Source organism: Bos javanicus, chromosome 6 (assembly GCF_032452875.1).
Source record: "Bos javanicus breed banteng chromosome 6, ARS-OSU_banteng_1.0, whole genome shotgun sequence".
NCBI lineage: Eukaryota > Metazoa > Chordata > Mammalia > Artiodactyla > Bovidae > Bos > Bos javanicus.
In genome coordinates this window covers 30615537-30630693 of record NC_083873.1, presented here as the reverse complement: position 1 = coordinate 30630693, position 15157 = coordinate 30615537, and the positions used below count along the sequence as shown (strand labels likewise).

Sequence of the window (15157 nt, the reverse complement as noted above, 5' to 3'; positions counted from 1 at the left end):
TTGTGACACCATGGACTGCAGCACGCAGGCTTCCCTGTCCTTCACTGTTTCTTGGAATTTGCTCAAACTCATGTCTGTTGAGTCAAGGATGCCATCCAACCATCTGATCCTCTGTCTTCAATCTTGCCTAGCATCAGGGTCTTTTCCAGTGAGTCAGCTCTTTTACACTGTGTAGAGTTTCAAAATAAAAACAAAGATAATCTTTGTCCTCTATTTCGCTTCTAGTAAAATAATCGTCAGTATTTTAAGACAATTCCTACATGTACCTCATACTTTTGTTAAAACATAGAAGTGATTTAGAATAGTGAATAATATATGCGGGATTTAAAAATAATTAGAAGTTATATATAGTATATAGAATAGTACAATTGTGGAAACTGGACTTGGAAATCAAGTCTGGGTTCTGGGTCTACATTTGTCTTTCATGGGCCGCCTAACCTTTACCAAATGACCTAATCTCTCAAGACTGAAGTTAATAAAGCATAAGTAATTCCTATATCATTTATATTTGGTATCGATGAGATATATTATGTGGAACTGTTTTTGTATCCTGTAAAGTACAATATTTATGATAAGGTAGTGTCTGCTAGGGCTTCCCTAACAAAATATTAAAGACAGGGAGACTTAAACAACATTTCTCTTAGTTCTGGAGACTGGAAGTCTAAAATCGAAGTATTGGCAGGTTTGGTTTCACCAGAGGCTACATCTGGTTTGTAGATAGACACATTGCTGTGTCCTCACATGGCTTTTCCTGTGGGCACATTCAGTCTCTTCTTAAAGATTAGGGTTGGGCCCTTACCCTTATGACTCTATATTTAACTTATCTCTTTAAAGGCTTTATCTCCAAAAATCTTAACATTGGGAGTTAGGACTCAACATGTAAATTTGGGGTTGGGAGCAATTCAGTTCCTAACAGTTGGCAATGTTTAGCTCTCCTGAGGAGCTGTTCTTCCTCTAGCTTTTTTTTTGGAGAAGGAAATAGCAAACCACTCCAGTACTGTTGCCTGGAAAATCCCATAGCCGGAGGAGCCTGGTAGGCTACAGTCCATGGGGTCAGTCGGACACGACTGAGCGACTTCACTTTCACTTTTCACTTTCATGCATTGGAGAAGGAAATGGCAACCCACTCCAGTGTTCTTGCCTGGAGAATCCCAGGGACGGGGGAGCCTGGTGGGCTGCCGTCTATGGGGTCGCACAGAGTCCGACACGACTGAAGCGACTTAGCAGCAGCAGCCTTTTTTTAATATAATACTTCATTGATGTGCATACAAATGTTCAACTTAGTGACTTTTTACATGTATGTACACCCACGTGACTGCCTCTCGATCAACATTTCCATCATCCCAGAAAGTTGCATTATGCTCCTTTTCAGTCATAAACACCACCGTTATTCTGACACCTATCACAGTACAATAATTTTTTTTCTGATTTCTGAACTTTGTATGAATAGATCCATACAACATATACTGTTTAAATAGTTTCTGGTTCATTTGGTACATAATAACATTACTAAGATTAATCCATGCTCTTCCATGTATTAGTGGTTTGGTGGTGGTTGCTTTTTACCCACTCTCCTGGCAGTTTAGATTATTTCCAGGGTGTGGTTATTATAATAAGAGTGCATCAGTATTCTTACCCAAGATTTTTCATAGACATATGCTCTCATATCTCTTGAATATATTCTTAGGAGTAAAATTGCTAAGTAATAGGATGGGTATATATTCAACTCCAGTTACTCAATGGAACGCTGTTTCTATCAATCCAGTATGTATTAAATGGTTGCTTTATATTAAGTTACCAAAATTATATTCTTTATATGCAAGCAGAGGTCTTTCATATTAGTGTGTATCACATATTAACAAGCAGTTAAAATACATCCCACTCTTTAAGTTGTAGTATCACTTGGAGATTATGATCTGTTTTTTGGTTATTGAGAACTAAGAATATAGTAGAGTTACATTGTGGGGAATCATAAATAAATAAAACCAGAAATATTCTTTTTTCTTTCATTTTCCCAGTATTTATTTGAGTCTTTGGTTTGATTTTACATTTAATACGTTTTCTTTTAAACTTTTATTTTAGGGCCTGGGAAAAACTATTCAAGCTATTGCATTTCTGGCTTACCTCTATCAGGAGGGTAATAAAGGTCCTCATTTGATTGTTGTTCCAGCATCAACTATAGGTTTGTAATACTGTGGACAATTTTACTTGACTAAATAGTGTTTTATATGAAGGGAAGAAAAACTGTGTGTGTGTGTGTGATTTCTTAGTTTGTGGAGGTGGATGTTCATTTTTGTGGTTTCCTTATAACTTTTCTCCCTTTGCATATGTGTGTTATTATACTGGAAGTCTTTTTAAAGAAAATAACTCAGTATAAGTAAGTTATTCAGCTTATAAATTATTACAGATCAAATATCATTTGAAAAGATTGTTTTCGTAATACTTTTAAATTGTTTCATGAGTAATTAATTTAAGGGAAGCTAAGTGAGCTCAACATTCAGAAAACAAAGATCATGGCTTCCGGTCCCATCACTTCATGGGAAATAGATGGGGAAACAGTGGATACAGTTGTCAGACTTTATTTTTCTGGGCTCCAAAATCACTGCAGATGGTGACTGCAGCCATGAAATTAAAAGACGCTTACTCCTTGGAAGGAAAGTTATGACCAACCTAGATAGCATATGACCAACCTAGTAAAGCAGAGACATTACTTTGCCAACAAAGGTTCATATAGTCAAGGCTGTGGTTTTTCCTGTGGTCATGTATGGATGTGAGAGTTGGACTGTGAAGAAGGCTGAGCGCCGAAGAATTGATGCTTTTGAACCGGGGTGTTGGAGAAGACTCTTGAGAGTCCCTTGGACTGCAAGGAGATCCAACCAGTCCATTCTGAAGGAGATCAGCCCTGGGATTTCTTTGGAAGGACTGATGCTAAAGCTGAAACTCCAGTACTTTGGCCACCTCATGCAAAGAGTTGACTCATTTGAAAAGACTCTGATGCTGGGAGGGATTGGGGGCAAGAGGAGAAGGGGAAGACAGAGGATGAGATGGCTGGATGGCATCACTGACTCAATGGATGTGAGTTTGAGTGAACTCCGGGAGTTGGTGATGGACAGGGAGGCCTGGCGTGCTGCGATTCATGGGGTTGCAAAGAGTCGGACATGACTGAGCGACTGATATGATCTGATCTGATCTGATCTGAAGTGATTTAAACTTATAATTAAACATTTATTAAGTGAGAAATATGCAATTCATCCCAATTCAAATTACTGTTTCATTCTTTTTCAATTCATTGTAGACTGGAGTCAGAGAATGTATGTATGAACGTACCCCACCCCCCCAAAAAAAGAAACGTCAAAATTAGAAATTAATAATCATCTGTAAATATAATGATTGGGCTTCTGCTCTTTATTTTGATGCCACCTGAAAATCACAGTGATAAAATTGTGAAGAGTCTGTGATTTTTCAAAATCATCTTCTGTTACTTTTTAAAAGAAGAATTTCCTGGTGGAACTTGTTAGACTTTAGTGTTCATTTCATTGCACACATATATCCTGTTGTAGCAGATGCAAGTAATATCTCTTTTGTCTCATAGATAACTGGTTAAGAGAAGTTAATTTATGGTGCCCCACTTTAAAGGTGCTCTGTTACTATGGTAAGAGTATGTCATTATTCTCTTAACTTTGGAAATTTCTTTAAAATCTTAACATACAGTTAAGTACAATAAATCAATTTGTATGTTTCATCTTTAAATTCTAGGTTCTCAAGAAGAACGTAAACAGATTAGATACAACATTCATAGTAGATATGAAGAATACAATGTAATCGTGACCACGTAAGTATTGAGAAAAAAAAATTGGAAGAAAAAAAATGTATAGCCACCAAATCTTTTTTTAAAAATGTTTTTAAAATAGTAGTAAAATGAAATAAAATTTATGCTAAGGACTATGAAACAAAAGTAATATAATGAGTTATGTTGAAGATTTACGCATTTTTCAGTTTGGTGTGTAGTACCATAATAACACTTTTTAATTAATTCTGTAGGAGACCATGATTAAAAGAATTCATCCAGAATTCATCTTTTCTTAATAAAAGAGACTCCATTTTCATATATAGTCTTGTACTGCTAGCTGCTATTAATTGTTATTTCTTGGATTCACTCTACTAGTTTAATATAATGAACAACTAAGCACAGAACATTATGTTCTTAACAGAAATGTCTTAGCTTCATGTTTGTTTGTTTTTTTTTCCCTACTGCTTCTTAAGATGTAACAGTTCATAAAGCAAAGTGTGTGATAATTGCAGATCACATATAAATTGTACCCAAATTGGCCTCTTCTAGATGTGTAGAGGTTGTCTAATTACAACACACAAATTGTCTTTTAACTGCATATTGCAGCTTTTGTAACTTGGTTACATGTGCATCATCATCCTCCCTGGTAGCTCAGATAGTAAAGTATCTGCCTGCAGTGCAGGGAACCTGGGTTCGATCCCTAAATCAGGAAGGTCCACTGGAGAAAGGAATAGTTACCCACCCTAGTATTCTTGCTTGGAGAATTCCATGGACAGAGGAGTCTGGCAGGCTATAGTCCATCGGGTCGCAAAGAGTCAGACACAACTGAGTGACTAACATATACACACTTACATGTACATCAGTAATTATTGGATATAAGTGCATCAGTACTTATTTGAGTACCAGCTATGTTAGGTACTAGCTATTAAAAATCTATAAATAAAAATAATTTTTTGAAACATTAATCTCACATGAGTTCATGCTTTTAAAGGTTTATTCTTAGAGACTGATTTTTTCTTTTGGTGACAGGTATAACTGTGCCATCAGCAGTTCTGATGATCGTAGTCTGTTTCGTCGGCTGAAACTGAATTATGCGATTTTTGATGAGGGCCATATGCTGAAGAATATGGGCTCCATCCGCTACCAGCACCTTATGACAATTAATGTAAGAGAATGTTCTCTGAATTTTTCCAAGTATGATAAAATTTTAGATTTTGTGTGTGTGTGTGTGTGTATGGTATCTTAAATTAGGGATCAGTAAACTTTTTCTGTATAGGACCAGATAAGTAACTTTTCATGCTCCATGAGCCATTCTACTATGGCTCCATGAGCCATAGCTACTATCACTTGTTTTTTGCTTTTTATTTTTTTTAAACCCTTTAAAAATGTAAAAACCATTCTTAGCTCATGAGCTTCAGTTTGCCAACCTTTGTACTATAGGATAAACTTTATGGATATCAGATGTAATCTATCTTCTTTCATTGCTTCATAGAAAAGTAATGTGGGAACATGAGTTAGCCACTTATAAACTATTTTATATATTCTACCTTTAAGTACAATAGATGATAATTTTTTAGAATTACTTATCTTTCATCACAGAATATTTTATTACTAATAATGATTTTAATTTTTTTCTCCTCCACTGAGGGAGATAACCAAAAAGTATATAAATATTTTTTTCTTTTAAGGCAACACTAATCTAAACTGTATCTTTGTTCATAGGCAAATAACCGTCTGCTGCTCACAGGCACACCTGTGCAAAATAACCTGTTAGAACTCATGTCGCTGTTGAATTTTGTTATGCCACATATGTTCAGTAGTAGCACCAGTGAAATACGAAGAATGTTTTCTTCTAAGACAGTAAGCATAAATTCATATTTTTTTCTCAAATGTCTTACTTTGTGTTTTATCTGGACCATTTTTTAATTTTGTTTTTTTTTTTGTTTTCATCATCGATGTGTGCTTATGAAATAAGTTTAAGTGGTTGATATCCCTGTATTTGGATGAGTTGGGAAGTCAGCCAAAATACAATGGGAAATAAACTGGAGGCTTCTATAATCATTGTCTGAAAGTTTTGGTTTTTAATATCCTGATTTTCTGAATCATCATTTCAAATTAGTGGATAGCTCAGATATTTAATATGTGGAGAAAGTTTGATCATGTCATCTTCTTTTTTAAAATTAGATAAATTAGCATTTTTTTTAATAGGTAAACTATAAAGCCAGGCAAGATAGAATATCCCAAAAATTCATATACTGGGAGATATGTTTTGCATTAACACTCCATAAAAGTCACAATAAAGAAATCTTATTTAGAAGAAAATATGGTTAATTTTTTCCCTGTTACTTAGAAAAATGAGAGTGTAGTTTTCAGGAACTCTGATTTTCCAGCACAACAATGTTTATATAGGTTCTTGACACTCTCCCAAATCACATGTATTTTATGAGAATTTTCTGATAATCTTCTACTGCCAGCTGCCTTTCTAATTTCACTAATGTAGTCCCTCCCATTTGGTGGTCTTAGCAGATCATAGGATATGGAGGATTCCTTTAAAATCTTAGAATAAAAATCCTCTTCTCCAAAATTAACAGGTTTTGGCTAGGAACTACCCTATTTCTGTAGACTAATTATTTGCATCACCTGCACTAGCTTTCTTTGGGGGCCATTTTCCACAAATAGATAACAAACAAGTTTCTACTTCTCTCTCTCTTTACCTCTACCCAAACTCCCTTAAATACATACACATCTTTTTAAGAGAGTTGTCTGTGTGATCAGTAATGACTCCTCAGTTAATAACTTCTGAACAGTGTCCTAGTGCAGTTCAGTTTCATTACCTCCGGAGAGTACCTGATTTGTCACAACACCTGCAAGTACATGTGGAGTCTTAAGAGCCATACGTCAGCCCAGAATTCACGTTCCGTCTAGAATGAATTGAATTTCTATGGGAAACAACTCAATGTAGTGAGGGAGAGTTTCATGTTGTGTAATAACTTTAAAATGTCATGTTCTTACTTTACTTAGAAACCAGCAGATGAGCAAAGTATATATGAAAAGGAGAGAATAGCACATGCAAAACAAATTATAAAACCATTTATTCTCAGAAGAGTAAAAGAAGAGGTAACTCTTATCTGTGTATTTTTATTATGATTGGTTTTAAAATCTTTTCTACTCTTTATTTGAATGATCTGCTTAAACTGTTTTCCTTTCACAGGTTCTCAAGCAGCTGCCCCCCAAAAAAGATCGAATTGAGTTATGTGCAATGTCAGAGAAGCAGGAACAACTCTATATGAATCTCTTCAACAGATTGAAAAAGTCTATCAATAACATGGGTATAACCTTATTTTCACAATTTTATGTAAAGAATAATCCTGTACTGGGACTGTTTTTTTGTTTAATCGTATGATAGTGGGATTTGCTTTTTTTTTTTAAGTTGCAATTTGAAGAAATAGTTTTAAAACCTTTTGTTTGCATTGAGATGTATTTCAGCAAACAGCCATCAACTTGTTTTTTTTTTTTTAATGTGTACTTTTGGATCACAGAAAAAAATACAGAAATGTGCAATGTCATGATGCAATTGAGAAAAATGGCCAATCATCCTTTATTACATCGCCAATATTACACAGCTGAAAAACTCAAGGAAATGTCTCAGCTTATGCTAAAGGTAAGGATTTTGTATGCTAACAGTAAGCTTTATTAGCACTATTAAGCTTTAGATTCATTGTTAGTCTAAAAGTCAGACCATTGAACCTGATAAGGGTATTAACCCTTTAACCAAATATTTAAGAAAAACATTTTTAAGACAAAGTTGAAAACAATTAGGAGACATAAGAGCCAAGAAGGACTGACAGTCTACATCAAGAGTCAGCCAACTATGACCACAAGGCCAAATATGACAGTAGCTATGTTTACAAATAACGCTTTGTTCGAACACAGCCATATGCTTTTGTATCTGTGTTTTATATTAAACTTGTGGAAAATTTTAGACATGTAAAAGTAGAGAGAATTGTGTAATGAAAGCTTCTACCTGTGTAACCTTCACCCATATTCTACGGTTATCATCTGGAAGGAGATTGCTCTCTCTTGTTTCACCTAGAATCCTCCCCAGGATTATTTTGAACCAAATTCTAGACATTATTTCAACTGTAAATATATCAGTATATTATCTCTAAAACAGTAAGAACTTCTTATCTGTATTATAGCTAAAAAATAATTATTAATTTCCTTTGCCAAATCTGTTGCACTGAAATACCTAATGATTTAGATATTCTATCTGATCTGAACAATTTTTTTAGATTGTTCTAATCATATTATAAATTATCTTCATTTTGAGGTGTATATTGTTTTGTTTTATTTTGAGGAACCTACACATTGTGAGGCTAACCCTGACCTGATCTTTGAAGATATGGAAGTTATGACAGACTTTGAATTACATGTACTTTGTAAACAGTATCGACATATTAATAACTTCCAGTTAGACATGGACTTGATTTTAGATTCTGGAAAATTCCGAGTTTTAGGATGCATCTTGTCTGAATTGAAGCAGAAGGTACTAAAGAAGAATATTTCTCCCTTATATGTTTTCCCAGTTAGTTCAGCTACTTTAAAGTAGTTCTGGCATGATTTGACTTTCTTGAGGTTTTAGCCTATGTTCTGCATTCTTCTAGAAATTAATGTTTTTGGATGTATTTGGGCATGTTTTCCTGATTACTTTTCCTCCATCTAATAGAAGTTAGTAGAATGTATTTATATTGATTTTTTAAATAATCTTGTCATTATTTCATAGGTGACATTGTATATAATTGCTTCAAAATTAGTATTTTGAAGGTACATGGTAACATAAATTAATCCTTATATGTGAGCATTAACATAAATTAATGCATAATGTTTACATGTGAAATAGCTTAGATTTGTAAGATCACAATCTAATTAGTATTTTTGGTAGCTATTCCCATTAATTAGTCTTAAAAATCAATTTTAGGTCCAAAGTTTAGAAGACAATTTATATATAATCTAAAATAAGAAATTTATCTTAGCTATGATTACTTGATTATTATTGTTATTATTAAAGAGGCAGTTTTTCATTAGATAATTATTTTATTTTTATGTACCTAACTAATATATGTATTTCCACAGGGTGATAGAGTTGTATTATTTAGCCAATTTACCATGATGCTGGATATTTTAGAGGTTCTCTTAAAACATCATCAGCATAGGTACCTCAGATTAGATGGGAAGACTCAGATTTCTGAAAGGTTGGTATACTTTGGTTTCAGAAAATCTCTACCTTACTCTCAAATAAGAGTAAATGTTAGAATTTTAAATGTCTAGAGCTTTTCATAGAATTGTATATTGCTTTGAGTCTTATGTTTGGTTACTTTAGATCATTCATTACCTTAAGATGAGGAAAATTTAATTTTTGTTCTGAACCATAGTCAAATACATTTTGAAACAACTAGTAGAGTTAGATGTATGTCAGTGCTTTTCTCTTTGAAAATCATTCCAAGTCTAAAGCACATTGTCTTTAAACCAAGATTACCTTAAAATCTTTTGTTTTGAGGGTAGTTGAGTAAGTTTGGGGTTTTGGTTGTCTTAAAAGCAGTGCTTTTTCTAGTGTGTTTAAACTGCATTATATCTTTGGTTTATTTTTTTATCAGCTAGAGTAAATTTTTTTTTCCTGCATTGAGTAGGAAGAGAAGTAATGCTAAAGAGAACAAACCATTATAGTTTTAATGGTTATAGTTTTAACCATTTTAATCTTGAAATGCATAGTTCATCAGGGATATTGTCTGTGAGTCATAACTGACTGACTCTAAGAAGGTTAAAGATCACAAAGCCGTATCAGAATTTAGAAAAGCCAAGAGTCTTTTAACAAAAGACAAAATTAATTAGGAATTAATCAAATCTGCATAGTTAAAAGTAAGAATTATTAATAGTAGGGAGATAAATGGTGTAGAAAAGAAAAATAACTAGAGTGCCAAGAGCATATATTTACATCTTGAAGTTTATTTTCCATGTGATGTGATTGCTTTCAGTTTTCATTATAAACCTTTTTGTGATATTTAACCTAATATATTTATCTTATAGGATTCATCTAATTGATGAGTTTAATACCGATATGGATATCTTTGTCTTTCTGCTGTCAACAAAAGCTGGCGGCTTAGGAATAAACCTGACTTCAGCAAATGTTGTTATACTTCATGATATTGACTGTAATCCTTACAATGACAAACAAGCAGAAGATAGATGCCATAGAGTAGGCCAGACGAAGTGAGTGTTTGCAGTTGAAATTTATTTTTAATTAAATGCCAATTTAATTTCTATAGAGTATTAGAATATGATCTGTCAGATGTCCTTTCTTAGTTTTTTGTTTTTATATTTTCAGCAAAGCAAGACCCCTGTGGTATTTTATATCAACAGTGTTGGATATGAACTGCACTATATAACCTATTCTTATTCTAGTAATTAAAGCAGGGAATTCCCTGGAGGTCCAGGGGTTAGGACTAGGCACGTTCACTGCCAGGAGAGCGGGTTCAGTCCCTGGTTGGGGAACTAGGATCCCACAAGCTACATGGTGCAGCCTAAAAAATAAAACAGAATAACCTCCCACCCCCAGTCCATATCGTTCTGCAACTAATGAAAACGAAGTCCTACCAATGGCCCAGCCCCTTTGAAAAAGATTAGTAATTGAAATAACTTCTTGTTAAGCCATGTAAGAGCCAGACGCATTTGGTAATGTGATACAGTTGCTACCTTCTTACCTCATAGGAAATAGATTATGTGAGCTGTAGGTATTTTAGGTGAAGGTTAAATTAGACATTGCTCACAGGACATAAAGAGGTGAAAATACCTATAATTCAGCTCTGTTCTCAATGTAAACAGCAAACAATCAGTCTTTGTGGGGTGTTTTACTGTATTTCCAAAAGACATTGATAAGTTCATTTGTGAACCAAATATTTATTAGTACTTATTGTAGAACTAAAACCTCCTATGTAATCCTTGTTCTTTACAACACTTCCATACTTTTTGTACTAAATTATATCTCTGGGAACCTGATAAGAAAAGCATGTTCTTTGTTAAATGAAATACCTACCTGAACCCAGAATTGTTTGTTGTAATACAGTTATACCAGCAATTTTTATAGATACCTTTTTTCTTATCCTTTGGATCAGTAAGGATGTTTGAAAGTGACATGCTCAGAAAATGTCAATCTCAAGTAGTGTGAATAAAAGAATTTAAATTTATGGATGTATTCATTAAAACAATTTTCTAATTATTCTTACTGCATTCTTAAGCGATTTATGTATTTCATAGTTTATATATATCAAATAATTTTATATTAAGTAACCAGTGGACATATCTTGTGTTTTCTTTAGAGAAGTACTAGTTATAAAATTAATAGGCCAAGGGACAATTGAAGAATCCATGCTAAAAATTAATCAACAGAAATTGAAACTAGAACAAGATATGACCACAGTAGATGAAGGTAAGTTTTTTATCAGCATAAAATATGGAAAGGCGTCAATTTAGCAGTAGCAGGGAGTAACAAAGATGATTTGAGTCCTTGATTGGTATGCAGATTAATGGATGGCACAGGAGAACATAAGCATACTTGTGTTAAAAGTACTGCAGTAACTAAGATCATTTTGCCAGAACTGATAAAACCACTTTGATTTTGAAAAATTCTGTCTCTTCCATTCTCAGTCTCTGACACAAAAATATCCCAGAAATAAAATTGGGTCCATAATTTTATCTGCAGTTTTATAATTCACTTACTATATTAGAAATATTTATGAATCCAAAGCACATGGCACAATATTAAGTTCTTAAGAACTCTAACATTTATATTAATTTCATTTTGACTAGCAAAATACTCATTATTCTAGAGTACAATAAAATGCACTTATTAAAAAATTGAATAATTTCAAATTAAAGAGCAATTGGATATTAGAAACAATCATCAAATAGAACCCTCTCCATTTCCTCCATCTTTTTAAAGAGAATGATTTTTAAAGTTTTAATTTTTTATTAAAAAGGTAAATAAATCCACGTAGTTCAAGATTCCTAAGATATAAAAGGGCAAATAAAAGCCTCCTTCCCACCCTATCACCCAGCTTCCTTGTAAAGTTTATTTTTTATTGTATGACCAGTTATTTCTGCATCTTACTTTTTTATGTGATGTTAAATTTGGATTTCATGGACTGTTTTCAAGTCTTTGGACAAGTTCAGAGGCAAGCATGTCAGTGAATGTCCTGAGAGTTTATACAGTGGTTTGTCATCTTATGCATATTTTTTACTGAAAGGAGAAGAGTAGATAAAAGTATTGTCTTACATTTAGACTCTAGCTGGGGTCTGTATGAGTGACAGAGAAAGAGAGACGCCTGGATAAGTGTGTCTAGATACTGGGGTCTTGTTTAATTGAAATTTTCTTTAAGTCAATGATTATCTTTGGACTGAAAATAAGTTTAGATGAAATTATTTCTGTTTGGTTGGATTTGTGAGTTTTGTCTTTATTTTCACATTCAGATTGTTACATAGATGCTTTTATTTAGTGAACCTGAGGAGTAAATACTATGTAGTCTATGAATAGGATATGATCCAGGCTATCTATATCTGTCTCTGTATATCTTTATCAAATCAGAAAGAGAAGCTGTAGACTGCTCTGCTGGCAATGTGAACATGAGCACAGGGGAAGTAGCCCTAATATTATTTGTAGGAATTTGAGAAGGTTTTTAACAGGGAGTAACACTGAATCAAACTGGGCTTTGAAAGATGATTAAGAATTCACCAAAAGTAGAGAAAATTGGAAAGAAGTATGCTTCATAAAATATTTTTATCAAACTTGTAACACCAGTTTCTGACCTGCAGGTGACGAAGGAAGTATGCCAGCAGATATAGCCACATTACTGAAAACATCAATGGGCCTGTGAAGTAAGAATTGTTAATTCCTAACTGATGAGGAAATATCAACTTGGTGCACTCAAGGACATTTACATTATGATGACCATGGGGTTTATGAACATTTATAACTTTTTATAATTTCCATATTACATTTCTCATAGTATGGACAACTTTTTTGCCACTAACTGAATTCTCCAGATGCTCACATGTGAAATTTCGAAAAAAGCCACGAATATGTAGTCTTGAAGATGTTAAATAATCATTTTACAAAACAGTTTTCTGAATGGGGATTAGTTGGTGATTGTTTGTAACAAATACGCTAATGCTTTAGAAATGTCAGTATTTTTGTAATTATTTCTACCTCCAAATATATATATATATATATTGTCTTTCACTGGATAATGTGTGTAGATTTTTACATGTGCCTTATTTGACAATGCTTATGTCTTGTTTTTGCTCGTCTCATTTGAACTTTTTTTTTAATTATGTTAAAGAATGCAGCTGTATAGATTATATAGTTTTCATTTTATTGCTATTTGAAACAGATGTTCACCACTGTCAATAAGAACTCAACCTGAATTTAAAGGTGGCATTCCATATACTAACCCCCTGCCCAGGTCCTCCCAAGTACTTCTGTTAACACAAATTTGTTTGGCTAGGCACTAAGTTGTTTTCCAGTGAATAGTAACTGAAGAAGCCTTTATCTTACTCCATGAAGTAAATCCTTCTGTTCATTTCCCAACTGCACTAACTGTGCTTACTAGTCTACCTATTCTTGTGCATGTTTTCATTATTTTCCCTCTCCTGGCTTTTGCTTCTCTTGAAACTATTGCCCAGTTATTTCTGCTCCAGTTCTCTTTACATAGTAGTTTATTCCTGCCACATCAGCAAAATGTTGGTGACATTTTTCTAGTCTGGCAGAACAGATTAGCAGGCTGATTCACTTCAAAGCAGACTGAATATGACTTCATTTTAAGGCAGCATTAGGTACTGCATGGAAATAGGTCATTAACTTTGAATTCTTATCAAAATATAATTTACACTTGGCAGAATTTCCAGTACAGGACCTCCTGAAGAGAGAGCCATTCTTCAATTCCAATTCAGTGTGGGTGACAAAGTGAAATTTAGAAGTAAAGTTGTCTACTTGATATTTAAGTCTTTATTAAATCTTTCTTTAAATTTTTGCCTGTTGGTCTATATTGCTGTTTTTATTATGCATCAGTTTCTTTGTATAACTTGTGAGTTTCATGTGTTCTGTTTTATTATGTAAATATCATTATAAATAAACTTATTTATAAATCAAAGATTTGTTCATTTTTGAAGATTATACTTTCACAACATCCTGACTTTCTAAGTTTCTAGAGTAATAGAACTCTTCAGTTGAAGGCTAATGAAGCTCTTATAGTGATTCTTCAGATACTATAGACCCTGAAAACTCATAACTCAGTAGACTTACCCAGTCTTGAAAGATTGAAAAGACTCTGCAAATAGTATTACTACCTCCTTCTACATCATGGTACCCAAATCACTTATATTGTTGAGAATGTTACCTTCTAAAAATCTTAAATGGGTTCCTTGTAACTTTCTTGTATTAATGTGTCTTCAGTGATAGGCTGTTTCTTTTGTTGTTGTTTAATCCATATTTTTATGTTTAATTAAATGTAGTTGGGTTCTCCCTGTAAAGCTCTGTTATGTTTTTGGCTTAATAAAAACAATTATGATCATAAGTTGTATTACATTTTGTAGTAGTTTCTGTATTGAGCACAAATGGTATTATGTGCTTAATATTGTCTCTTTCTCAGTAAACTGGAATGATTACTTTGGATGTATTCTCATTAGTCCTTTTATTGAACTGATAGCAGTAAAATTCGAAATCCATATTCAGTAAAGACTATATGAAGCCACAGTTGTTGGAGTAATGTTTGGCCAACTGAAGCACCGTATGTTTTTTTAATACAGGTCACACAGGGATAAAAGACATAATGTGTTTTCATAACTCTTAGTTCTGACCCCAGTCTTGTAACTTTATACCAATAGATATGTATGTTGAAACATTAATATTGTTCCTCATTGGTGTTATTGTATAATGATGATTAGATAAGAGTATCAGGAGATTTGGTTTCCATTTGTGTGACCTTAAGATATTTAAATGGTCTATAAATTAAGGAATTGATTGTTTTAACTTCCCAAAAGGTATGATTTCTTACTAATTATAAATATAATATGCAACTCATTTCTGCTGTGATTAATTCATGTACTCTCGCCCTTGCTTACTTGCTCAGTGAGGAGATGTTTAAATACAGGATGGGATAATGGAATATGTTGTTCTTTTCAGTGAAAAAAAGATGACCTAAAGGTTATGATGATGCTGTGATTGAAATATTTCCTTATAAAATCTGCTATGGTTGCATTTTCTGTTGAATCATGATATGTGTAAACAGTGGGACTCTATATTATAGAGTTTTCATA

General features: G+C 33.3%; 1 protein-coding gene across 6 annotated transcripts in view; it reads left to right on the top strand.

Annotated features, from left to right (window-relative positions):
• SMARCAD1 (SWI/SNF-related, matrix-associated actin-dependent regulator of chromatin, subfamily a, containing DEAD/H box 1) overlaps positions 1-14415 on the top strand; it is a 90959-nt gene extending 76544 nt beyond the window's left edge. For all 6 annotated transcript variants that reach the window (XM_061419645.1, XM_061419648.1, XM_061419646.1 and 3 more), the window contains 13 exons: positions 2083-2182; positions 3593-3652; positions 3757-3832; positions 4820-4955; positions 5513-5650; positions 6812-6907; positions 7002-7119; positions 7330-7451; positions 8148-8336; positions 8924-9042; positions 9875-10057; positions 11164-11273; positions 12656-14415. In XM_061419645.1, coding sequence (XP_061275629.1) covers positions 2083-2182; positions 3593-3652; positions 3757-3832; positions 4820-4955; positions 5513-5650; positions 6812-6907; positions 7002-7119; positions 7330-7451; positions 8148-8336; positions 8924-9042; positions 9875-10057; positions 11164-11273; positions 12656-12717 — 1509 coding nt within the window. In that variant the 3' untranslated portion in view covers positions 12718-14415. The remainder of the gene's footprint in view (positions 1-2082; positions 2183-3592; positions 3653-3756; positions 3833-4819; positions 4956-5512; positions 5651-6811; positions 6908-7001; positions 7120-7329; positions 7452-8147; positions 8337-8923; positions 9043-9874; positions 10058-11163; positions 11274-12655) is intronic.
• Positions 14416-15157: the final 742 nt, after the last annotated feature.